The following is a 25,895-nucleotide window of genomic DNA, read 5'->3' on the forward strand; positions in this document are numbered from 1 at the left end:
AAGGATTAGAGGCAAAATTAGAGGGAAGTGGGCTGGGCTTCAACCTCTCTTTAGTCAAACAAGGAAAACTTATTAATCAGGCACTACCAGCATTAATGTACGCAGATGATATAGTGCTAGTGGCCAACAACAAGGAAGATTTGAGAGATTGATGGACATCTGCGGTAATGAGGGAGATAGGTTAGATTTTAGATTCAGTAAGGAAAAATCAGCAGTCATGATTTTCAATGACAACGAAGGTAGTGAGCTTAGAATACAGGAGGTCATGCTAGAGATAACAGATAAATACAAATATCTGGGCGTATGGATAAGCAATGGGACCGAGTACCTGAGGGAACACGAAATATACGTGACGACTAAAGGTAACAGGAATGCAGCACTGATGAAAAATAGGGCACTGTGGAATTACATTAGGTATGATGTTGTGAGAGGAATATGGAAAGGGGTCATGGTTCCTGGGCTGACGTTCGGCAATGCGGTCTTGTGCATGAGATCAGAAGTTCAAGCAAGATTAGAAATTAAGCAACGTGGAATAGGTAGGCTTGCTTTAGGAGCTCACGGGAATACACCAAATCAGGGAGTACAAGGTGATATGGGATGGACATCATTTGAGGGCAGGGAAGCTAGCAGCAAGATAAAATTTGAGAAGTGATTGAGAGAAATGGGGGAGGAGCGTTGGGCTAGGAAGGTTTTCAGCTACTTGTACATGAAGAATGTCGATACAAAATGGAGGAAGCGAACCAGGAAGTTGACTGGTAAATACTTAGAAAACAGCAGGTGGCCAAACCAAAAAGAACTATCGGTTAAGAAGAAAGTGAAGGAAACGGAGACTGACATGTGGAGAATGGGCATGATTAAGAAGTCCGCACTAGAGATCTATCGAACTTTTAAGCAGGAAATTGCCAAGGAAAGGATCTGTGATAATACTCGGGGTAGTTCTTTACTGTTTGAGGCCAGGACGGGAGTACTGCGAACCAAGACATATCGGGCCAAATACGAAGGGGTAGACACATTATGCAGTGCGTGTGGAGAGGAAGAAGAAACTGCCGAACACTTGATAATGTTGTGTAAAGGGCTTCACCCTATAGTTCAGGATGATGGCGCAGAGTTTTTCAAAGCACTGGGGTTTAGGGACCGGGAGGGCAAAATAGACTTTAAGCGGGTAGACTTAACTAGAAGGAGGTTATGTGATTGGTGGCTAAAGTCAAGACACGAGTGAAAATTGAACTCTTCACTGCAAAATACGAATCCTCAAACTCACTTTTTAAGGAAAAAAAATAGTTTTTTTTCATTAAGTATTACGGCTTGGTGGCGCTAGCCACCGCCCGATCTAAAGGGTACAGCCATATCCATCCATCCATCCATCCATCCATCCGAAGTGGCAGGTCGGATCGATGGAAGCGCCCACTGAAACCTCTGGATCAGGCGGCAAGTAGCACCACCTAGCCTTAATGGTAAGTACTATCACTATGATGGCTATGGCCTTTGGTGGCTATAGGTGGCGTCACTACGGCAAGCGGAAAACAAATGGAAAGTGGGGATGGTCTTATCAGCCTTGATAAGCCCAATCTTTTGTTTAATTACTTATCGTGGTCAGCCACTACATGAACCATTGGCACAAAATTCTTCGCAAATGTTCAGTGGATACCACGCTTCTCAGAAGAATGATTAACAGTAGCACAGCAAATGCCGGCCTACTACCCAAAAAAATTTATTATCAATGCACTAGTGGGTATGAAGCAAGTGTGCTTGTAGTAGTTACCCAAGGAGTGTTTTGAAGGGCTCCGAGAGGCAGCTTTTCTAGCTTTTGCTGTGACTGTGCTGCGCCTTCCACGCAGGCCTGGCATTTTTTTGCCTCCTTGATTTTAGGGGGAAGTATTTAGTCGTCGGAAAACTTCGTTTTTGTGGGTTGTTTTTTTGAATATCCTAGTGTTGACAAAATTTGATCATTTTTCATTTTCTAAAGAGTAGTACTTGAACCGAACGCAGATATACACTGATGGATCGGTCTCGTCCAGCAGCTCATCAGGTGCCGCTGTAATTCCGGCTGCAGCAATGATAATCAAATTTAAGTTGTCGCATACCACTACGTCTACGGCATCAGAGCTTGCTGCTATAAGAGCCGCTTTACAATATCTCGTTCAAGAGCGTCCAGGAAGATGTGTCATATTCTGTGATTGCAAGGCAGCACTTCAGAGTTTGCAATTTGCCATGTGTAAGAGGAATCGTGAATAATCGCTACAAGAAATAAGACATTGCCACCATGAATCGCTAGCACGAGGACACGATATTATATATCAATGACTGCCTCGACATACCTGTATTACTGGAAATCAATTAGCCCATGATGCAGCCCGCTCAGTCCATGAAGGAACACGTGTGGTCCCGATTTCTTTATCAAGGACTGATGCGGCAAGACAACTTCACTTGCTTGCTAGAGATCTTACGTGCACATTCTGGTCGTGTACCTACTTCCAAAGGTGTCACTTATATAAACTGGATCCTTTGCTCAAGATATACCATCACAACTTTCCCGCTCCGATGCCACACTTTTATGCCGCCTTTGGTTGGGTGTTGCATTCACAAATGTGTACTCCTTTCGCATCGGTATGGCAGACACCTCTACATGAGACTCCTGCGGAACTGAAGAGCCCATCAAAGACGTCCTGTGCAGCAGCACTTGCTACGACACACAGCTCCGGATGGTTTTGAACCAACTGAACTCTAGACCATTTTCTGTGCAGAAGATTCTGGGACCTTGGGCGTCTGCCTCAACTGCGCAGAAAGCGACTAAAGCACTCGTACATTACTTGAAGACAACAAACCTGAGCGACCGCCTGTAGACTGTGTGTGCTCCCCCGGACTGTGCTCGTGATTGTGTGTACCTTTCTTATTTCTCTGCAACCTCTTTTCTCCCCTTCATCCCTTCCCAGTGCAGGGTAGCAAACGGGATGCGTGTCTGGTTAACCTCCCTGCCTTTCCTTGCATCTTTATCTCTCTCTCTTTTCTAAAGGGTAGGGTCTTTGCAAAATTTCAATCTTCCAATTTCTTGAAATTTCCCAACAGGCCAACAAGATTGATTTGCTTCCTACTACTAGTAGGTAACTAATGTCCCAAGTACAACCTGTTCAGCCCAATCAAGTGAACACTTGCACACAAGTTTGCAAGATTTTAAACATTATTTTTATTTGGCACACTTCTGTACAACAAGTGCTAGAAAGGCAACAGACCTTTCGACTTCACTTAGCCTCTCGTACTGCCAACAGTGTGTCCTCTATCAGTTTGAGACACGAGGTCAACACAAAAACTTCTGTCTTAAATTGACAACAGCTTCTGGCAGTCTTGGATCATTCGAGAAATACCTCTCCTTAATGCAGAGACACAAAATGTTTTTTTCTCCAAATAACTTAGGCAATGATTGGGATCACAGAACAGCAGCAAACATCTGTGCAGGCTCATACCGAAAATATGTTGAATTGATATTCCGAGACAAAAGCTGCTGTAGATAGCTAGTGTACTTCAAATTTAAGGGGGTTACAGGAATGTTTCAATGGGAGCACTATTCAAGATGCAATAGGTGACAGCACACTTTGATGATCAAAGATGATGTGAATGCTGCTTCAGCCAAGCAATCTGTTTTCCCTTTATTTCACTTGGCCTTTGTGCTTCCAGAAATGCATCTCATATGACACCGGCAATAGTTAAGTTGGGCAGGTCACGCGTTGCAAGCCAGACATGCATGCGCAAAAAGTGGCAGCAAGAAAATAGAGTGTGCGACCAATGCTTCAGCCGTTACACTATGTACAACACTGTCAGTGATTTGGTGACGCTTTTCTTGTAGAAGCGGGTGACTTATGAAACTGCGAAAATAGCTCTCACACGCCTTATTTACAGAACATCAACAACAGCAAAAAAAAAGAGCCTTGGCCTGGGTTCACTTGCAATGTTTTCCTAGAGGAATAAAAAAAAGTACACAACACAAAACAAGGACGTTTAAATACGTGAAAAAAGCCTAGATTTACATTGTACTTACAGCAAATAATTAAAATAAATGTACAAAGCCGTCGATTTGACCTGGCTTCATAGCAAAAAGCACCACTCAGTCTCTCGTCATTTTCTTCTTTGAACTAAAGTAGTCGAGAGACATCCGTGCCCTAGCTCCGATCACGGGCGGCGAGCAAGAATGGCTGCACCAATTCTGCTCTCGCCAGCGACTAGCACTCCTCCCTTCACTCTTGTATTCGACGACTAGATGCCTAGGATTCACAGAACCGGTCTCTCCCCGTCTTCTCTCGAGACACTGAAGAGTCGACTTGTGGACGGGTACATGGACTGGGGAACACACACAGTTTGTCCCTCACAAGTGCCAGCCCCCTCCATTAAGTACACGATTGCTTCTTAAAAGTCCTATGCGACAAGAATTTCAAACTCGGCAAAAAAAAAAAAAAAAATTCGCACTGCCTATCTGCACATGCATATCACACACACACCACTTCGGTTAGCAGTACGTGCTGAGGTTGTATCGCTGCGGATGCTGTGGCTGTTGCTGCTGCAATCTCGGATCCGAAGGTCCCGTCATCACTGCGTCTGGACGAATCCTGCTCACCACTTTCTCACCGTCCAACACTGCCATCACCACAGGGTTGCTCTCAACGGGGCCATGCAACAAGTCCGGAAGAGTCGGCGATGTGCCCCAGCAGTCCTCGCTATCGGCAACCATGCCCGAGTCCGAGGAGAAGTTTGTTGGGGCGTCCTCAAGCCTCTGAGCCAGGGCAACCTCGTACAGCATCTTTGGCGAGTAGGGAGGCCCGTTGAAGCCAACGATGTCATGCTTGCGACGGCTAGAGCCATAATGCCGCTGCTGGTCCGTGCCATAGCGCGGCGTTTCTGGCGAAGATGAGGCATAGTCCCTGGCGAAGCCCTGCATGACGTGCGCCAGGGGTGTAGCCTGGTACTTTCCCGGCAGTGGCGCGACGAGTAGCGGTCGCTGGTCATAGCCGTAGCTGGACGAAGAGTGCTGGCTCATGTCGGACATGTCTCCGTAGAAGGCTTCAGACTGGGGAGGCGCGGGCGGCGGAGGGACATCAGACAGTCGATCGACCGAGGAGGCATCACCGTCGATGGACTCATAGATGTGGTCCGCAAACGCACTGTAGACACTCGAAGAATCCGAGTAGTGTCCTGGCCTCCGGCTGTGAGCCCAAGTTCGGTGATGGGGTCCGTTCTGGGCCGCTTGGCCGCTCTTCAGATGGCTTGGTGTACGCTGGAGCTTGTTGGGGTGCGAGGGCTGCTGATCGGGGCTGTTGATGCCACTTATGTTGTTGCTTGGTGAGCTTCGGTGCAGGGTGCCACCAGACACTTGGCTGAGGGCATTGATGTTCTGCCCTTGCTCCAGTATGTGGCTGCTAGCATCGGGAGAAGCGATTGCCAGGCTGCAGTTGTTGCTGACTCTGTCCATAGATTGGTGACCTGCAACATAAAAAACGCATCTCTTCATGAGCATGTTAGGAGCTAAATTAGCTCGAAGACTGACTATGCTCCAGCAGACCTTGCTCTTTGCATTTATTTTTATCAATGCCACAACGTTTTACGTTTACAGTTATGCAATATTTTGCAAGATAATCTGTTCATAATGACATTGCTCATATGCTGTAAAAACCGATCAGCTTGAGGTATACAATAAAAGCATACTTTCTCTTTGCGCCTTTTTTTGTAACTTAGTGATTTTGTGAAGCATACTAACCGTTTCAAGTAATATATCCACATTTTGTTCTCTGCACACCAATAAATACACAAAGATGTTTGCATATCTGAGTGAAGTCAGGTGTGGGTAAGCATGTTGGCATGGTTGGAGCAAAAATATGGTCAAGGTGTAGAATTTGCAACGCTTACATGTTACTTTGCTATAAATTATGAATCAAATCAACTAACAACATTAACCCTTTTGTTTTTGTTTCTATACAAGTAAACCAATACGCAAAAAAGGAATTTTATTGCATACTTGTGCTCATTTTAGTTTCGAATTGCGGATGACAAAAAATATGTGTGAGCCATGACATTTTCCCGTAAACTTATTGTCTGTATGATGACCTAGCAGCTAATACAAGCAATCTTCCAGACGTATCTCACCTGGTATGGTGAACTTTGGGGTAACTGTAGAATTTTTGTCCTGTGAGTTCCAAGACTGCTGGACAACCTGAAATACAAGTTTGAAAACAATGTCAAAGCAGCCAGGGTATGCATAAGGGTAACATTAAGCATGCAGAACTCATGGGTTAGTAATAAGAGTATTATTACCACATACAGAGTAGTCTTGACACGTTTGTACTGTGTTAGTTAAAGCTATTTTCTAAAAAGTGCATGCTAACGAGCCCTTTCAATGCACCAGCACCAGAAGAACATAGAAACTATGTGATCGCACGAATTTAAGGAAGGTAACGGTATGCAGGTTTATTGCTGTGGCTACCTGTGCCTTGAGCACAGCTTCAATAGATTTGAGATTAAAGAAGTGAACTGGCATACCATGAAGAAAAACCCATTGCAAAAAGAAACGAGAGAGAAAAGAGACTGAGGAAGTGAAGCATTTTCACCTGCCCTCTTAAGGCTTTAGTTTACAGAATGGAAAGTGTTAATTGTTCTACTCTAGGTCAAAGAAAAAACAGAAAAGCCACAACAGCTCTGAATAAACCAAAGTGTTTTCGTAACCAAAAATACACAGAATGTCCAGACAGTGTATATTTCTAGTACGTATGACTAGAATAAGATGACTAACGTCGCTAAAGATATTAGGTAATTTCGCAATACTTTCCAGTGAAGAAATTAAACACTGCAAAAAGGCTAAGTTGCTGGGTAGATGGTAAGTGTAGTGGCAATATTAAAACGAATGAATTCAAGTAAATCTTCATTTGGAGGCTTGCCAAGGTAGTTCATTCTGTGCCTTTTACTACAATATCGGTGAAGGTCAATAAACTACGGTGCCAGCCAAAATGTATTTTACTCCGAATATGACGCTACCATGAACATGAACGTACAGATAAGCTTTGATAAGTTTCCAAAGTATGTTGCAACGTCTGTACGGTAACCCAGTGGTCTTACTGACCTGACTGACTGATTTTTACGATGCGACAATATTACAGTTTCTGCCACTTAGATACCAAAGCAAATATCTTTCCGAGTTCTGTTCATTCCTCATTTCTCATAAACAACTTAGCCCAGTGGGTGTTTTATGTGCTGCCGATCTAGAAGATCTCAAAACACTTTCTAAAAACAATCTAGTCTGTGCAATCTATGTTTCAAAACTATCTGTGCTGTCTGCCTAAGCTGCACAAAATTGTGCACCTCCGCAGAAACAGAAATGTGGACTTGCAATATCTTCATGCGAGCTATGTTTAGGAAAGTGGTTGATTCTAAGTGTATTCCTTTTTCGAACTGGATTGGCTACACCACACTTCAACCATGTCTTGCCTGGGTGCCTTCACGATCCCGTCTTCATTCACTTCAAGGGTAAAGGTAAACGCTATGTTTACAAGCAAAACGCACAGAAAGCCACAGCATACCGCATATCACCACCAACCAAAAAAAAACGATCTGCTTCATACATATGCAGGCAAAAAGAGGGTGGGGGCTTACTCTACTGGAGAGGCATAAGCTACCGAGGAGCGGGGGGTAGGGCGGGCGAACAAAACGTTAAAAAAAAAAGTGCATAAAGTGGTGCAAAAGTGCCGGTGCTATACCTGGCGCAATAGAGGATACAGAGGGGGGTAGTATGGGGGGGGTACCCACACTGAGCTGAGCTGCAGTGCCGTTGGACAGCACGTGCGGCGGGGGGCTGTCGTCGTTCCCGGAAGAACGTCGCAGGCACTCGGGAAGCCAGGGAACATTTTTCAAGACCCGCTGCACTTCTTCTTGCACCTGCCATGAGGAGGTGTTGCAGGGTCAGTACGTGACTCGTGCCACCATTGCAGTGCCACACATTTTGGGGTGAAATAGATCTACAGGGTTTAAAGGGGTACTGACGTGAATTTTGGAAGGAGAGTCAACTATGCCAATACAAACCTCCTGCATACAGAGGCGGTTTCGAACAAGTGCGACCTTCAGTAAATACTGATAAGAAATTTTACAATGATATTAATGGCTATGGTGCACCTACTGAAATAAACACTAGTGTGGCGTCAGGCATCAGTGTCAATTCTAGTGACTTCATGCACTAGCGTGGCTCAGCCGCTTGCAATGATGTCAGGCATCAGAACATTCAAAATGGCCACCTGTGAGTCACTGACCGAGTGATGAATGGAGCAGCTGTGGAAGCATCAAGCTATCTATTACGAGCGCATGATGAAAAGCTCATAGCGTGTTGCAAGTTGCTGGTACAGTAGAAACTGAAACTAGCTTAAAAACAATAATTACTTTTTCAGGGGCCATTCGCACCCAGCCGTACATGTTCTATGCCATGGAGTGCTTGACCTTTCATTCGAGGCCAAAAAGCAACAACTGAAAATTGCAGAGTCAATACCCCTTTGACAAGCTGCAGCTGCACTGCAGACTATGAAGGAAATCTGGTTATTATTTTACGTGCATGTAAAGCGTAGTACGTGGGCATTTAGTGCCTTTTTTCCTTCGAATAAAACGAGGCCGGAACAGCCTAGAATTGTCTTCATGCTTGACTACGGAAGGCGTAAAAAATATTGGGTGGTATTTTTCTTAACTTTCCCAGAGAGAGTTAAAAAAAAACATTGCAAAAGTATTGCTAATTTGGTAGGATTTGCTCAAAGACTGCAACTTGATACATCAGTATAGGAGCCCTGTCTATTTAGCAGAAATTTCATTAATACTTGTACTTTGAAACGCCGCTTTTCTTTAATGCTCTCAATAAATGCATCAAACTTGACTACAAATAGTTTATCAGTCGACCCCAAGATGCATTCCTTGCTTCACAGGCACAAATAGGGCATCGTTGATTGATTGTTATGTAGGGTTGAACATCCCAAAACCACCATATGATCATAAGAGACGCCGCAGTGGAGGGCTCCGGAAATTTTAACTACCTGGGCTTTTTTAACGTGCGCTCAAATAAGAGCACACGGGCTTACAACATTTCCGCCTACATCGGAAATGCAGCCAAAATTCGATCCCGCGACCTACGGGTCAGCAGCCGAGTACGTTAGTTACTAGAACACCGCGGCGGGGCAAATAGGGCATCGTTAAGATTTTCAATAATGAGTATGTGAATTGGAAGATCGTATCGACCAGGAGCCAGCTTCTATTTGAGGAAGACTAGCTAAAGTGGTAGCTGTCTGCATGGTAATTAATCTGCTAGTGCGAGATTTTTCTATCTTCATTAGTGTTTCAATTTGGAAGGAGTGATGCCTCTTTCAAACCTCAGTGTGGCAGATGCCCCACGTCTCAAAATACGCTCTTCGCATGTGAGCACACGTAGTGCCACTTCATCGTTTAGTTGACGCGGCATTAACGACGACAGGGAATGAAAAAGACATGAGTCTCTCAACAGTGAGAAAGCACAGGTGCTGTTCATCCCGTTCGAATGCATGCCCTGCAATCAGTACATTATGTGTCCCATTCATCTTTAAACATTGTCCTGGAGGCAGGACATGTGCATGAATAGAATGAGAAGGAGATGCATAGTCTCACAACTTTAGTCCAGAAAGGGCTTTGGTCCTGATCATGCGCATGTCATGCCTCCAGAACATCCGGCGTCCCATTCATCCTTCAACTCTGTTGTGGATGCAGCATGCGCGTGATAAGGAAGACATGCGTTGTATCGGAAATTTAGTTGCAAGAGTGCCTAGGATCTTTCAATCTTAGGCATGCACAAGTTCAGAAGCCAGGACAGGGCATGTGCCGTTCATCCCTCAACAGTGTCCACGGCTTTTCTCAATGCTGCATAAAATCGACGACGAATGCAAGCCAACTGGCTGGGTTGTCGATTTCATTGCTTACCACTTCGTTCTTCCAGCAGCAGAAGAAGAGAACGTAGGCGCCCTGTAGGCTGTTGAAGATGCAGAACAAGTAGGCAAACATGGCTGTGTACTTGACAACATACAGGATACCGGAGCCCCAGGCAAGAGACATGATTGTCACCAGAAAGACAGCCCACCATATGTCGCTTCTGGAAGGTAACAAGGCAATAAAAAATAAGTTAATCTTTTCGAAAAGTGTTTGTGGTCACATATGAAGAGCTGTTTAGGTTGTGAGGAGGTAGCTGACAATACAGTTGGCCGTGAAACAGATGCTTTGCAAGCACATTACTGCAAATCCTTGCACATATAATTTACAATATCCATATTCTTTACAATTATGATTCACTAAAGTAAATTGATGAGGATGGTGTTTATCCGACTACATACATTAGAGGAGGCATGATGTACTGTATGTTTCCATGCATCCATCATGACATTTCACAATGTGTGACCTCCAGAGCATCCCAGTTTTATGTGATCATTTACAAGTGGCTTTGCATATAGATTCCATTTGTTTGTTTAGCAGAAACTTATTCGCTGGTTCATTGGTTGATTGATTGATTGATAGTACTACAAGACTAAAACATACCGAACTCTGCGAAGCTTGGCTTCTTCCTTGCACTTGACAGCAGTCGTGGTGCTCCCTTGGTGACACAGGACACAGGCAGAGATGCACAGGAAGATGACGCAGCCCTGAGAGAAAATAACAAGATTGCTTGCAAATATTGCTAAGTTACTTTTTCTCAACATTTGCAGAAATTGCCAGTCAGATGTTAGCTGTTGATAACTCATGACACTACATTGCCTCCAGTTCTTGTAGTACATCTGTAAGCTACCTCGGACGACGTTCCTTTGAAAATGAATACCACAACTTTTACGAGCTTGCATGAGGCGTCATTCAGCTAAAATTCCCAGTATTAAAAAACAGAGACCATATTGATTCATTGCTAAGGTTCAAGACGTCAGAACTTTAAAGGTATCTAGCACCCATGCACTTTCAATGCATAAAGAGATTGCACGGTATTTCTAAAGGCCGCATCGAGGTTCAAAAAGAAGCTGATTGCATAGACCTTGATCAATGTAAGGTACACAACTTGAAGGAAAAAAAAAACGAAATTAGGGTATTCTTTCGGGGCTCAGACACCGAAGTGCGTTCTTTTCTCGGGAGCACTTCGATTCTAGAATATTGTAAACACAAGCACTTACAAAGACAACACCCACGCAGGGCCCGACGAAGCTGAAGATGAAGTAGTTTTGCGACTCCAGCCAGCAGTAGCTGGAGGTGCCAAAGCTGTAGGGATCGATGATAGCCGCGATGGAGACTATGACAGCGGGTGCAATGTATGCCAGGCTGCAGAACCACCACAGGCGCGACCGGTGGCCGTCCATGGGCTCCATGAGGACTGTGTAGATCTGGAACCCCTCGAGGAACATCCAGGCGAAGGCGACCAGCAGGAAATAGTGTAGGAGGCCAGCCACGACCCCGCACAGGACCGGCAGGTGAGTCTGGCTGATGCCGCCGATGAAGACAAATTCAGAGATGAGCAGGCACAGGGCGAGGTTTCTGTGAATCCAGAGCCGATCGTTCTTCTTGAAGCTGTGGGAAAAGGGGAAAAAAAAAGAAAGGCAGCACTGTAGGTAACAAAGGAAAATCGGTAAAGCACTCCTAAGCCACTGGTAGCGAAATGTGGGTTTTATTTTTCCTTTTCATGTATACATACTCGAGAATGGTCTGAAAGGAGACAAAGAAGCTTCTGATAGTTCTTTTTGCATCTCACATAACCAATAACAAACGAACTTTTCACAAGTTCGTTTCACAAGCCAACGTCGAATAGTTCAAACTGTCCATGCTAATAGGTCCCAAGTTCTTGAATGATGTTCTGAGAGGGTCAGTGTTTCTAGTTCTTTTCATGAATAGGTGATACTGAAATGTCGTGACATTTAGCACTGCACTACCATAAGTGAAATTGTGCACAAGCTCTATAAGAGCCAGTTTTCTCTTATCCTTAGTTGTGTTTCTCTCTGTTCTTTAACAAAAAATATTGATTTGAATGTGTCTTGTTTCGTCATTGCACAGATTCGAATAAGTACTCAAGAAAAATCAGCAATAATGGAAATTTCTCGCAAAAATAGTTTGGTATGTAAAACGGGTGGCCTGTTCTGCAGGCACTTGTACAATAGCCACCTGCAAGTTACTGTGGCTGAATATCAAACTATCATGTTTCCATTATGAAGTCATTTGTATGCACTTTTGAATCTGCACTACATACCTTAGTATGTGAAGTAGTATGATGGTCACTAGAAGAAAAAGGCTTGCCAGGACACATCCAACAGTTGTGATCACCTTAAGCGTCCTGGGATTTGTACTGTATGCCTGCAGGAGGAGAATCCACAGTACAGTGTTAGATCACTTTGCTAGCTGTCACTCAATCATCACTACCCTGTCATGAACAGAAGCAAGCAGCACTTCACCTATTACGAAAATGGAGGCAAGGAAGGGTTGCCAGGCATGTGCTATTGAACGCATTATTCGAAGGGCGAAGGTTCGAATCCTGCCGGTGGCAAGTTATCTTCTTTGTCCACTTTAGTTTCTTCACATTTACATTAAAATTGCTTCTACCGATGTACCTTATACTTTCCTTGATCTTATTGTGTGCTAGTTTTCATTATTATCGTGTCTAGCAAAGAAAATGAACCTTTATATTTACACTTTCATTTCTGTCTGTCTATTAGATTGCACAATTCACCCTCCCAATTGTTTCCTTCCTCCAAGACTAGAATCGGACCTTCCCTATCCAAGCGCTTAGTAGCAAAACAGTTCAGTAGCTACAATCAGCAACGACAGGCATACATGCATATCCTGGCAACAATAAGTTGCGGCAGCATGAGATGCCAAGTGATCTCTATGAAATCACTTGGCAACAAATTGCCATAGCAAAGATGGCCGATTGCCAATAAGGCAATGATTGAGAACGTATCAATTGCCGAAAAGACGCGCATACAAATACATATGTGACCAGCACGCCTTTGAGAACTGTATTTGAGCAATGCCGGCTTTATTCGCATAGAATGCCTCCACCGAAACCCGCGAGTTCTGCAAGTTTTGTTCAAAGGGGCCCTGCAACACTTTTTCAAGTAGCTTTGAAGTGTACTCGCTAAAAGAGCTATTACCTATCTAATTCACCGACGCAAAAGTTTTTAGAACTCATCCAGAAAGAGCAGAGTTAAAAAGATTTGTATAACACTGCAATGGCATTCTCTCTTTCCTCGTCCCGATGAAAACACTGGTAACTAAGCAGGGAGGGATGGCAGGGGGACAAAAAAAAAAAAAAAAAAGTCACGTGCGTTTCGTGACCTACAGCACTTTTTTTTTTTTTCGAACGAGCGTGCCATACACAAATAAGCCAATGGCTCATACAACAGCTTTTACGCAATCATTTTGGATATCCTACGTCCCTTCACGAGAGATGAGAAGGCGGCTTTTTATCAGAGCTTGCGAACTTATTGCAAATTAGAGGCCGCGAGTTGCGCTATAATATTCGCTCGCGTGTCCTCGGGAGCCACGACTACAGATCGACAGAGTTTTCTGACCACGCTTAAAAAGTGTTGCAGGGCCCCCTTAATAAGCTTACTTTACCTGGACTGGTTGCACTTCCATGAGGACGGCAAAGTTTGTGAGATGATCGCAAGCGCAGGTTGTGTGCGTCGAATTGTAGAAGTGCACCCAGCAGCCTTCGGTGGACCACGTCTGCATGTCGTAGTTCCAGAACACGCACTGAGGGTTGCTGACATTAGTTTCCTGCACAGGAACAACACAGCAATGTTACTTCTTTTGACGAAGAATAGACGTGCTCTGGTAAACAACAGATGAGCAGCACCTGGGAAGCATCACATCTCTGCATTGGAACTTTTTGTCAGCAACTTTAACGCAGCTACGACGATACTGAAAAGTACCGGAAATAGGTCCTCTTGCTCGACTGCTAGCCAGAGAGAGGAATTCAACAAAACTTGTCACACTTGTACGAAAAAACATAGTTGTAGTGCCTGTTTTGAGCACAGTTCTACAAAATTTACACCCTCAATCTTTCTTTTTTATAGAATTGACAATAAATTTACATACAAACCAAAATATAAAACCACCAAGTTCACAGTGTGAACTCTGAAGTAAAAGTGCATGTCTTGATTTCTTGGGACATCAATTAAAGTAGGCGAAAATGGGCGTGCTATTGCTCTAAAACATACCAATATTTTGAATATAGTACAAGATTCGCCGAACCTGTGTAAACATGCAGTTTGATATAAAATAGTGAGATTTTTATGTGAATGGGCTTTCAATGTGTGCACCTTGATTACGATCTAAATATAGGTAATCGGAAATGTGTTTGTGTAAATATTATCAAGACAAAAAATCTACCGTTTTACAAATTTACTGACAGTATTTTATTCCACTGTCATGCTAATAAAACGTAGTTGAACATTGGACAAAATGGACAACTAATCACCTAGAAGTGCTCTTCTCATTGTTTAAAACAACTTTATGGCAAATTAATACAGCCTGATCGTCTTACCTGCAGATGCTTGAGGGTGACAGTGATGGGCTGTGGAAGATGGCTGTTCCGATGGCGACCCACCGAAGCAGCCACTACGCGTGAATTGACAACGTGTGTGCCAGGGTTGAAGACGATGTTCGTCTGTTCACTGTATCCATCATCACTGACGTAGCTGTCCACGCCTTGCCTGACCATCGGTTCCGGCCTCAAGAAATCCTCGACACCATTGTACGCAATGAACACGACCTTGCCGAGACCTGAAAGGGACAGAGGCATTGTTTTGTTTTTTTACTCGTGGTGTGGAGCTACAAAAACAGTGCTTCGGACAAATACGTTTGATGAACTTCACAACAGAAAAAAGCAGATTTACAAAGAAGTGACACCCATGTTGAGATAGACTGCAAAACCAACACTGCAGCAGTGGCAATTTGTTATATGTACTATCGATTGCTTTGGCCCAATCTGGTCTGCACATTTACGATGCTGTAGGAGCCCTGGCAGCTGCTTCATTGTTTGTCTGCACTTCCAGAGTTTTTCAGGCAGCCATATTTGACAGCAGTAAGGATTTATGTGTCCAATCTATTATGAATGCAACAAAAAGAGATGCTCTGGCCTACTGGTAGAGAAGTGAGGTAGCCTTCAATAGCAATGCTGAGAGGTGTCAGGCGCAATAAATATCAGTCTTCATGAAAAAATTACTACACTGAAACGTCGGTATTACGAAACTGCATATAAATAAATATTGGTTATAACTCAGGAAATGAACCAGTCTAGCAATAGATGCTATAGTGTTACAAAGAAACCTTTATAAGATATTTTTGGATATAACGAACTTATTTTCATGTGAGATGAAACTGTTAAAATGAGGTTTGAGGGTATTTAAATTGTAATAGAAGTATTGTGAATTGGCTAGACGACATGGTGGTGGCTTCGCATTTTTCTTTTTTTCCTTCTGCTTAAAGGTAAGGTCTGACCTAAAAATTCCTTACTGGCTGTAGAATTCAAATGCGCATCCATCGCTGTTATGAGTAAACTCAATTAGAAACAAGTGAATGAAAACAACACACCTTTCAGATTTCAATATCACCATTAGCATCAAACCTATTGTGATAGCGAAGAAAATTATTACCATGCTTTGAGAACTGGGCTATGGACTCCACTGGTAGTAGAACAGAGTCTTGCATACCGGACCACTGCAAACTCTGCGTCTCGCTCACCGATGGAAACTGGATGTTCATTGTCCATCGAGAGTCAATCACCTTTACCGAGAGAACTGAAAAAAAAAAAAAAAAAGAAAGACGCATGCATATATAGCACAGTCTCTATGTAGCTACTATGTCTATAACCAATTCATTATTTCAATTTCAGCTGGCAAGTAAACTGACAAATTCCCACATGAAGAACTTGTTATCAATCTTCAGCATCTTCAGAAAATACTATTAAAGAACCTTGTCTAACCTTACTTTGGATCAGTTGCGGAGTTGTTACATCATGATAACCCAGTGATTTGGCGTAATGGACATGGCGTAATGGACAAGTATGCAGAACACAGCAGCTAAAGAATCGATCAAAATTACACTGACCACAGTTTGAACTGGAAGTTATGCCAAGTTCAACTCCACGGTGACACGAGCTTGCAAGGGATGTCGTGTGCATTAAAACACTACCTGCACAGCCAGCCACCAAGGCGCAGATTCGATAATCAATTTTTTTTACACGCAGGAGCCAACATAAATCAAGGTTTCTTTCGCAGCAGCTCGATTGCATTATGCTTGCTTATAACTCAAGAAGAAAATGTCAGCTTCGTCCACAGAACTGTGCTTGCTCTTCACCTGTGAAAGAAACTCGTGCTAGATTGTTTTCACTCAAGCCCAAGTACTTTTTCTTAGCTAATATAAATGGCACACATATACTAGAGAAATGAAGGTTTGTCATTACTACCTAAACCACATTTGGCTGAGCAGAGATGTGAGCGTCCCCGACGAAATTTACCAGGGTTCTACTTTCCATGCTGAAACAAACCGCACAAATGTGCGTCTTTATGACAAAGTCAACTACCTGAAACACCTGAGTAGCACCTAAAATCACGAAAATGAGTAAGCTCGGTTGGTTGGAGTGTTTGTGAATATTCTCTGCAAGGGGGACTGTGATGGCCGTGGGCGGCGTTGAGATTTTTTCAGGTGGTAACTGGGTATGGTAGAGAGACAGATGTCAACTCACGTATGTTGGACTTGACGACGGGAAAGAACGACTCGCTCGAGAATGACTCGGCCAGGAGCAGAGCACTCTCCTCCAGGGCTGCCATGAGCATGGTCAGCACTTGCTTCTGGTCAGCCGAGCTTAGGTCCTGCCACGCTGGCCTCTGCTTCAGTTCCAGCAGGTTGCTGGCCGTTTCAGAGATGGCCTGGACAGACATAAACGATGCACGTCAATGACATTTAGATCATGTCGTCCACGTGAGGAGAGTCCCGCTTGTCATGATAAATAAGCAACCATTGCTATTACACCAAGAGCTCAATATAACGGAATCAGATATAATGAAATATTGGTTTTAATGAAGCAAATGAAGTACTGAATAGTCTTGCAATAGATAGTGTTAGAAATAAACCTTTATAACTAATTTTTGAATGTAACAAACTTATTTTCGCATAAGATGCAACTTCGTTTTGATGACAAACGTAATGCAAGTCAGTGACATTGAGATCATTCCATCGTCTTGAGCGAAGTTCCCTTTGTCTTGATAAATATGCACTCATTTATACAACTATTATTTGATTTGAATACCCAAAAGAACAAATACAAAGGAAATAGAAAGAGAACAGGCTGACAACTTTAACCTAAAGTGGTGCAATGCCTCCCCGCTCCTTCGAAAGAAGGGTAACATATGATACAGGAGAGTGTGATAGGAGGAAAAAAAAGAGGTAAGAAAAGCAAAAAACACAGATGGACACCCAATATGTTGCCATATAAAAATATTTTAACAAACTTGAGGCCAAACTTGTTTAAGAAAGTTAGTGGGGCACGATGGGCTTAGTCACGCCAAGCAGTACACCTTTGCGAGAGCAAACAACCATCAAAAGCCATGCACTGGAGTCCAATAAATCCCTAATTATTGAGCAGTGCCAGCTGCATAACATATGTGGGACATCCATCAGAGAAACAGGCAGACATAAGACTGACAAGATTTTTCTGCACCATTCTCTCCAGGAAGCTTAGTTTTTCACCAACGTAGCTTGCATGTAATTTACAGAAACTTGAGAGTCATCGTAACACGACGGCTTCTTAAGACCTAGAAGTAGATAAAAAGTGCTCGACAAGTGAGGAAACGTCACCAGAATAACATAATTATTCTCAAGAAGAATGATTATGTTGTCTTTCATTTGTATATTTCCTATGTTTCATAACATATATAACAATGCTATATATACATTGTGTCTTAAAAACAAATAAAGGAAAGATTTACATGCATACTACTAAATTGATATTTTTCAAAGTGCACTTTTCATAATTTCCAGTGCAATATGATCCCATAAAAGAAGATATTGTGAGAACAGACAACAGAAATGTTAGATCAATACACAAGTCCCCCCTGCCCCTCTTACCCCCAACTCTCTGCCTTCACATTACCGGTTAGTCTTTTTTCTTTTTTTCCAATATGCCAAGCCCCACTGCGTAACTGTAAATGGGGGTATACGTTACACTGAGTATAAGGCGCTACGTGCTGCGAGGTATACGATACAGTTAGAAAAAAAAAAAAAAGACGTAATGGGTGACGTTCGTTCGAGCCAGGGTAGGTAAGGGTGGAGTCATGCAACTCAATTCAAAAGTGCGCATCACCTTACGTGCTTAGGGACGGGAACCATGGGGTTCGAAACCAGCTGCCTCTAAAAAAAGAAGCCGCCCGTTCCGCCCACCGTTTCGCGAGACAGGGAAGATCCATCTACGGATCATGGAGGACACCAGCTGGAACTCGGGGAGGGTGCGGGTGTATACCCTCAATAAAGACGCGATCGGGGCCATGACTCAGCGAAAATGCGCCGCGGCAAACCCCGTCGAAGGTGGCAGCGGTTACAACGACTGCAAAACAAAGAAAAACTAGGACCATCCCGTGTGCTTGAGAGGCGCAGACCGACGCTGCCGTAGCCAATCACCGGTCGTCTCGTCCATCGGTTCGTGCCGACGCCCTGCACCGCATCGTGATTAATAGGTGCGACTCTGGCTCGCGACGCTGGAACCGGTGTAGCGTGGACGAAAAGAGAGCTCCGGGGCGTTATACGGCCAGCGGCGCGGACTACAGGCGCGTGACTCACACGGCACGAGACCGGCCGTGTCGTTGGCTGTAGCAGTGTCGCTTGCCGCCGCCAGATATTGCCGCTTTAGCGCGGGAATACAGTATAACGCGCCTATGCGTCGCCGTCCCCGCTGCAGCCCTCGTAAATGGATCGTGCGTAAAAAGCTTTTCGCAGGCACGCACGGTCCGGCGCATCGACGCGTGGTGGCGGCACCGGCACGCCCTCCCGCAAAGTGCGTACGGAAATGCCTGACCGCGTCGTAATGTTGGCAACAACCGCCGCGGACGTATGGGGGGGGGGGGGGGGGAACGACTGCATGACGTCAGACATTGTTAGAAAACCGAGCCACGCTTCGCCGTCGTTATTGGGAGCATTCGTCTACGTACACGCGGCGATTCGGTTGAGATTACGGTACGCATGTAAGCTTCCTATCAAGGTAATCTCCGTGAGTCGGCTATTCTTACGTTGCCAAGGCTTTCGCAGTAGGCAAAGCAATCGAATCGTTAAAGATCGCCTGCCAGCTATGAGCGTGACAGCGCGTTACTATAGCGATGCTGTAGCAACCCGTAAGTAAGCACCACCGTTTCTAGACAGTTATATTGGTAAGCCGTGTAGCACCAGGGATTACGTTCAAATGGCTTACGTTGCGCCACGTAAGCCAACTTGCCCTTTCTTCATCGCTACTTAGTCCATTAAATGTTACACAAAGCGCATTTCAGCATGAACCTGCGCAAACTAGCACCATTGATTTGGTAAGCGCTTTATAGAAATATCGCGTGTAGTTGGGCGCAACGTCTTGAGTATATACCGAGTTGTCACACTTAAGTACTCATGTATGACCGACGCCAGAAGCGTATGCACAACGTAATCTAGATGCGACACCAAATTGGGTATCGTTGAGCTATACGGTATCGGCTTCACGAAAAACGCTAATGCCACTCCTATCGATAAACCGCTACAAACGTTAAAGAATAAAAAAAATGGCAGCGCTTCTCCACAAGTACTATTGTTCAACTTATACTTGAAAGAAGCAGGTGCATGGAAATGCACACGCAGAGGCCGTACTTAAGGACTGTCTCTAATTTGACGAGTATAATGATCGGCGATTGAAAGTCGAGTGTACGACCTCTGACACCCTTTAGATTGCGAGTCTGCCGCGCCGCTACCTAACAAATGTTCCTATATTAGCCAGCGCGGTGCCCAGCTTGATTCAGGCAATCGTGAACTGCTAGCTCTCTGTACTAAAAAAAAAAAAATTACGCTAGTTTTGCTCATAAATACCACGTTGAGATTACGATACACGCCACAGTGGGGGCTTCAGGTCAATTTCGACCACCCGAAGTTCATTGACGGGCACCTAATTTTTCGTAGATGGCGCTTCTTCACAGAATTGCAGCCCGATTGTACGGGAGTCCAACCTGCGTGCTCGCGCTTAACAGCCCAGCGCCATAGCCAATTAGATGCCACGTACGTACAGCGGCTCGGTGAACAGAATAACACTGCAGTCTCTTGGTTACGTGCGCAGTAGCGTCAAGTACGACTGACCGCAAACAGAGCCATAACGCGGTCGCGCTTCCTACTGGGACAGGTTCGACGTGCTTCTAACTCGCTGCACGCAACTAACCGCAGCGGGAGCTTGAAAAAGGTGAGCTGTATAGGTGCGCCCACGTACCCGGCAACACAAAGTAAACTAAATAAAATAGGCAGGGAGGTTCGAATACTCCGGCATTATGCTCGTCGGCCTAGGGTGACACCCCGTCCACGTGAGGTCACCCTGCCTTTAGCGGGAAAATAATAAAAGGAAAGTAAAACAAAAGGAAACGTGCGCAGTATCCCCAATAACGCCCGAGGGCACGAATTTCGCAGGCGCCAGACCGATGCAGCGGCGGGAGAGAGGATGTTTCTCGTTGTTTTCTGTTTTTTCCGAGACTAAAGCCTGATCACCGAAAAAATGAACACAACACTCCCGATCACGCACGCGTGCAGCATCTGCGACTCGCGTTACTCACCTCTACGCCAAAAAAAAAAAAAAAAAAAAAAGGCGCCGCGGGATCCGATACAGATGGCGCCGATTGCCGGTCCGAGCAGAGCACGCCGGGGATAAACTTCCGTTAGCAGACGGCACCCTGCGAGGTTCGGCGTTCACTGCTATTGAACGGAGGGGGCTTACGGCGATAAGGACTTCGACGCCTTATGAGCCCGGAAGCTTTGCCCAGTTTAGCGTGTAGACAAGATTAAAGGAAGAAAAAAAAACGGGAGGTAGCTCTCCCTAATATGCTGTTCCCCACTCCCCCACCCGTCTCCTCCCGGTACATCACAGTTTTCCCCTGGAAAAGAGGGATTTGTCAAGAGCGCAGCGGTGGCCGCCAGTCCTTTAACGTCGTTACCACCTATTGGCACGTCCTCTAGCGACGAGTGTACACAGCGACCCCTAATCACTGCCAGGGATCGGCCGGATATGGACCATTGGACCGTGGCGAAATGTTATCGCGACTTTCTCTGTAGTGCGCGCGTGCGTGCGTGCGCGTTTCTTCGCTCGGTATTTCTGCCTGTATTTACGCAACACTTGTTTCGCCGACACAGTATAGGTGCGTCGTAAAAAAAGAAAAGGAAAACACAAAAAAAGGCGAAGGAGTGGGTAACGAGAATCGGGCAATACATATAAACTGGGGCGATGATTTGTAGATGGCGCCTAACGCGAGGATTATGTCCAAACTTGCTTCGGCCGGGGGATTTGCCGTATTTCATCTGTAGGCTCTCGCTCCAGTTGATACTTACGCGGTCCTCCTCGAAACGGACTTGGAAAGAAAGAAAGAAAGAAAGAAAGAAAGAAAGAAAGAAAGAAAGAAAGAAAGAAAGAAAGACTCTCCAATGCTGTTAGCAGCGGGATGATGGTGGAGACGTTCGCCATTAGCGGAATTTAACAATAGCATAATGAGACCCCTTTTAAATGAGGTACGGAAATCGCAATAAAGAAAACAATCGCAAGTTCATAGCAGCATTACGGACGAGTAACAGCTGCGAAACAAATCCTTCAAGAAATAGGGAACTAGGAATTTCCATACTGCAGCATTACTTGTAATCTGCGACACACGCGAGAAGTAGAATTCGTCTCACTGAAGCGATACAATTAACTAATATCTTGTTTCAAATTAAGAACAATACACTGTCGAGGACTCATACGAGTTTTCACTCTGGTCCCAAACTGGCCGAAAATCGGCAAGCAAAAAAGAGACGCTTTCAACCCATTATATCGCAGAACACGACCACTGGGTGTCACCACCAACTCTGCCACAGCCATCTACGTCACCGCGTCGTTAGCCGTATCCCGTAAACACACGGGTATGTTCAATTGAGACGCGTACGGAGAAGACAGGTAATCACGCCACTCACGTCTAGCAGTTCCTTGAAGACCTGCTCCCGGTGCCAGGCGTCCAGGAATGTCTCCATGCTGCTGACGGCCTTGGAGAGCATCTGCTGCACAATGGCCGCGATGTGCTTGACGTCCTGGCTGAACAGCCACTTGGTCTGCGTCATCAGCGACAGGTCGATGGCCACGCTGATGATCGACTCGCCGCTCTCCAGCTGTCATTGCGTTGAAAAAAAGGAAAGATATACAGCTTAGCACTATACGAAACCACACCCGTTGCATGGTTCAGTTTAAATTGATACCGAAACACTGGCTCTCGCCAACGGATGCCATCTGCCACGGAAAGATGTATCCACGCTCGCCTACGCCGACGTTGTCCGCATTAGAGAAGTACAACAGCCGAATTCATTAACGTGAGTGAATACTTTGCACATCGGCGGTATTACTAAGTGTGAAGCCACAATAGACAAAAACAGAACGTGACGAAGAGCTTTACATATCGTCGGAATTAGCACGATGAAGAGACGAACGTTAAACGGAAATTTCAGCAACAAGCACGAACCTTATGTGAGAGCTTTAGCTTGGCGGGGAAATGCTTGGCGGGGAAATGCTTGGCGGGAAAAAGCTTGGCGGGAAAAAGCTTGGCGGGAAAAAGCTTGGCGGGAAAAAGCTTGGCGGGGAAAAGCTTGGCGGGGAAAAGCTTGGCGGGGAAAAGCTTGGCGGGGAAAAGCTTGGCGGGGAAAAGCTTGGCGGGAAATGGCGGGGAAAATTATCCCTTCTGACATCAGTTCACTGAAACAAAGTGTACCAAATAGGTTTTCAACGTAACAGTCCAGTCTAGCGTTTTTATTTTGCCACGATCCTCCTTCGTGAGACCCATGAACACCGAAGATGAGGTCAGCAATGAAAAGGACCAAGCACGAGTCACCATCGCTGAAGTGTCCGACACTCACCCTCTCTCGAAGGTTCTCCACCCAGAGGGAGCGGCAGAGCCGGAGGTCCGGTTTGTCCGGAACCCAGCGAAGACCGACGCGACTGCATTTCCACTTCGCCACACCTGTAAGGAATAACCCGGACACGGTAAGGCATAATCACCCATAACCGACACCAACACGACAAGAGAAACTAGCGCGCTGCTAACAATAACCGATAAGGTTTAGCGTCCCAAAACCGCGATACAGTTAGGCACGACGTATAGTGGAGGGCGCCGGAAGTTTCAACCACCTCGCGGTTCTTTTAACGTGCACCTAAATCTAAGCACGTGGGCCTCGGGCACTTTAGCCTCCATCGAAAATACGGCCGCCTGCAGGTCAGCAGTCAAATCCCGTAACCACCATGCACGGCAGGTACAGGGAAAGGTAGCGCGCGCTGCTAGACAGGTAATTATTGAGCGTGAAGGGTTATGTGACACCATACATCGGTAAAAGTTCACCACTTCTTGTTGAACCGAAGGCCACAGTATCGAATCCCAGCCGCGGCGGCCGCGTTTAGACGGACGCCTAATGTTGGAGGATCACGTACAGGCCATGTACAGGTACTGGAGTCTTCACTTACGACATCTCTCATAATCATATTGTGATTTTGAGACGCAAAGCGTACCCCGACAATCGTACAATCATGCGTTTGCTGCGCCCTCGTGACGTCTTCTTTGCTTCTTTGAATCTTCTTGATTACCAACTTCATCATCATCATCTTAGTCACCTTCATTTCACTCGATGTACTTATTGATCCTCCCCCGCTCCCCTCGAAAAGCCTTGTGCACCTAACTCAGCTTTGCACGGCCTCCAGGACCGAAGGCATTGGGAGCTTTATACACCCCACCTAGCTTTGCATGGCCTCCGTGATCAACCCACCTTTCAGCAAGCGGCGATGTCGTGAAATGACGTCATCACGAGCCGTCACAAACTTTAGCAATGTATGACGCCATGAAGACGCTGCATAACTCGTGTTGACTCTGATGCCGTCACGTTTCGCGTTTCATGAGGGCTCTGCGGCTTCCGCCTTACTAAACCGGTCATCACAATCTTCTGGAACTTCCTCCTTGGGCGCCACGCAAACTTGTTATCAATACACGTTTATTCTCTCTCTCTCTCTCTCTCTCTCTCTCTCTCTCTCTCTCTCTCTCTGTCTGTCTGTCTGTCTGTCTGTCTGTCTGTCTGTCTGTCTGTCTATCTATCTATCTATCTATCTATCTATCTATCTATCTATCTATCTATCTATCTATCTATCTATCTATCTATCTATCTATCTATCTATCTATCTATCTATCTATCTATCTATCTATCTCGGGACGCGTCGCACGCGCCGCTGACAAGAGATAATCAACGTCAGCTGCGACGTTGGAGTCAAGAGCTCGAAAAACGCAAAGCCAAAACCGGATCGAGCCTCTCCCAACAACTGATTATAATGTACTAAAGAAAAAAAAGGTGCCCGAAGATTGCTAGCCTTCACCGCTACCACGGAGGGATAAAAGGGAAGAGCGGGAAATTATGTCTTCCCGTCTCATGGGAGTTCCAATGCGAGTCGAGGCGAACGGCGCGCCTCCCTGCGGCACGACTTCGAGCGTGACGTGACGGGAGAAAAAGACGACAAAAAGTCTATTATTAGCGCGACATCAATTACGGCCACGCGCGTCCCGATTACACTCCCGCCGGCGTCCCTTAACGCGCCGCTCGTCGTTCTTGTTGATGTGTCCCTTCTTTTTCGGCTGTTTATTTCTTGCTCCTCGTCGCAGATGAGAGCTGACAGTGCGGTCGGTGCGGCTGCGCGGAGCTTAAACCGCTGCCGCCTACTTGGTCCCTGAAGAGAGGAGGGGGGGGGGGGGGGGGGCGCACGTCGCAGGGGCGCTGACGTGATCAATATGAACGACTGATTGATGAAAAAAAAAACTTTGCGAAGACGAGGAACATGTAATCTGAACACAGGAACTTTTTGTACTGTAATAAGACTTGCCGTAAGCTGAGTTAACAATTGTCGACGTTAGGAATTTTAGCACAATGGCCACAAAAATAAAAAAAAACCAAAAGTCACTCCTTTATTCAGCCACCTAAGACGACTAGAGGGCAAAAGTCATCGATCGCGTTTATTATACCAACCCTCTCCCCCGCCTGCCTTCAAAGTTTTCTGCGCCACACGGGGTTCGGAAGTGCGTCATGGATCGGCTACCTAACGAACATGTCATGGGATCACACAAGTATGTGACGCGCGTTACGTTTCCAGACGTTATTACGCTAAACGTCATTACGCCGAACTTTCGAGTTTGACGGGGCAACTCGCTGGAAAATTAGGGGACCCTCGTTAAGCTTCGTTTATAATAGTTCAACGCAATAGTGATACCCTGTAGGTACTTGAACCCTTAAGCGCATACTTTTTACATTATGACGTTACTCGAAAACTTTTTTTTAGCCTATTGCGCTTTTGAAAGAACGCAAAGTTTGCTTGCCCCGCACCATCGTTCGTTGATTGCGCGTTAGATGGCGCCACTACACCAAAACTGCCGCAAGTACAAGAGAGTCCGGAAAGGCGCACACTATTCGGGGGGAAAATAATAACATCCGGGCGTTTCACGTCCGAAAACCACGTTTCGATTACGCGACGCGCCGAAGTGGAAGGCTGCGGAAATTTTTGGCATTCGGGGTTCTTCTAACGCGCGCTGACATTCGCAGAGCACACGGGCCTCGATCATTGCGTGCCTTCACTGAAATGA

General features: G+C 45.4%; 1 protein-coding gene across 5 annotated transcripts in view; it reads right to left on the bottom strand.

Moving 5' to 3' along the window:
• Positions 1-3,160: 3,160 nt before the first annotated feature.
• LOC119181497 (latrophilin Cirl) overlaps positions 3,161-25,895 on the bottom strand; it is a 721,750-nt gene continuing 699,015 nt past the window's right edge. For all 5 annotated transcript variants that reach the window (XM_075875081.1, XM_075875080.1, XM_075875079.1 and 2 more), the window contains 13 exons: positions 23,143-23,246; positions 22,213-22,404; positions 16,748-16,931; positions 15,657-15,800; positions 14,546-14,784; positions 13,615-13,776; positions 12,248-12,351; positions 11,184-11,574; positions 10,567-10,670; positions 9,958-10,126; positions 7,783-7,911; positions 6,130-6,196; positions 3,161-5,469 (listed from right to left, as the gene is read on the bottom strand). In XM_075875081.1, coding sequence (XP_075731196.1) covers positions 4,499-5,469; positions 6,130-6,196; positions 7,783-7,911; positions 9,958-10,126; positions 10,567-10,670; positions 11,184-11,574; positions 12,248-12,351; positions 13,615-13,776; positions 14,546-14,784; positions 15,657-15,800; positions 16,748-16,931; positions 22,213-22,404; positions 23,143-23,246 — 2,960 coding nt within the window. In that variant the 3' untranslated portion in view covers positions 3,161-4,498. The remainder of the gene's footprint in view (positions 5,470-6,129; positions 6,197-7,782; positions 7,912-9,957; positions 10,127-10,566; positions 10,671-11,183; positions 11,575-12,247; positions 12,352-13,614; positions 13,777-14,545; positions 14,785-15,656; positions 15,801-16,747; positions 16,932-22,212; positions 22,405-23,142; positions 23,247-25,895) is intronic.

Source organism: Rhipicephalus microplus, chromosome 10, assembly GCF_043290135.1.
Source record: "Rhipicephalus microplus isolate Deutch F79 chromosome 10, USDA_Rmic, whole genome shotgun sequence".
Classification (NCBI taxonomy): Eukaryota; Metazoa; Arthropoda; class Arachnida; order Ixodida; family Ixodidae; genus Rhipicephalus; species Rhipicephalus microplus.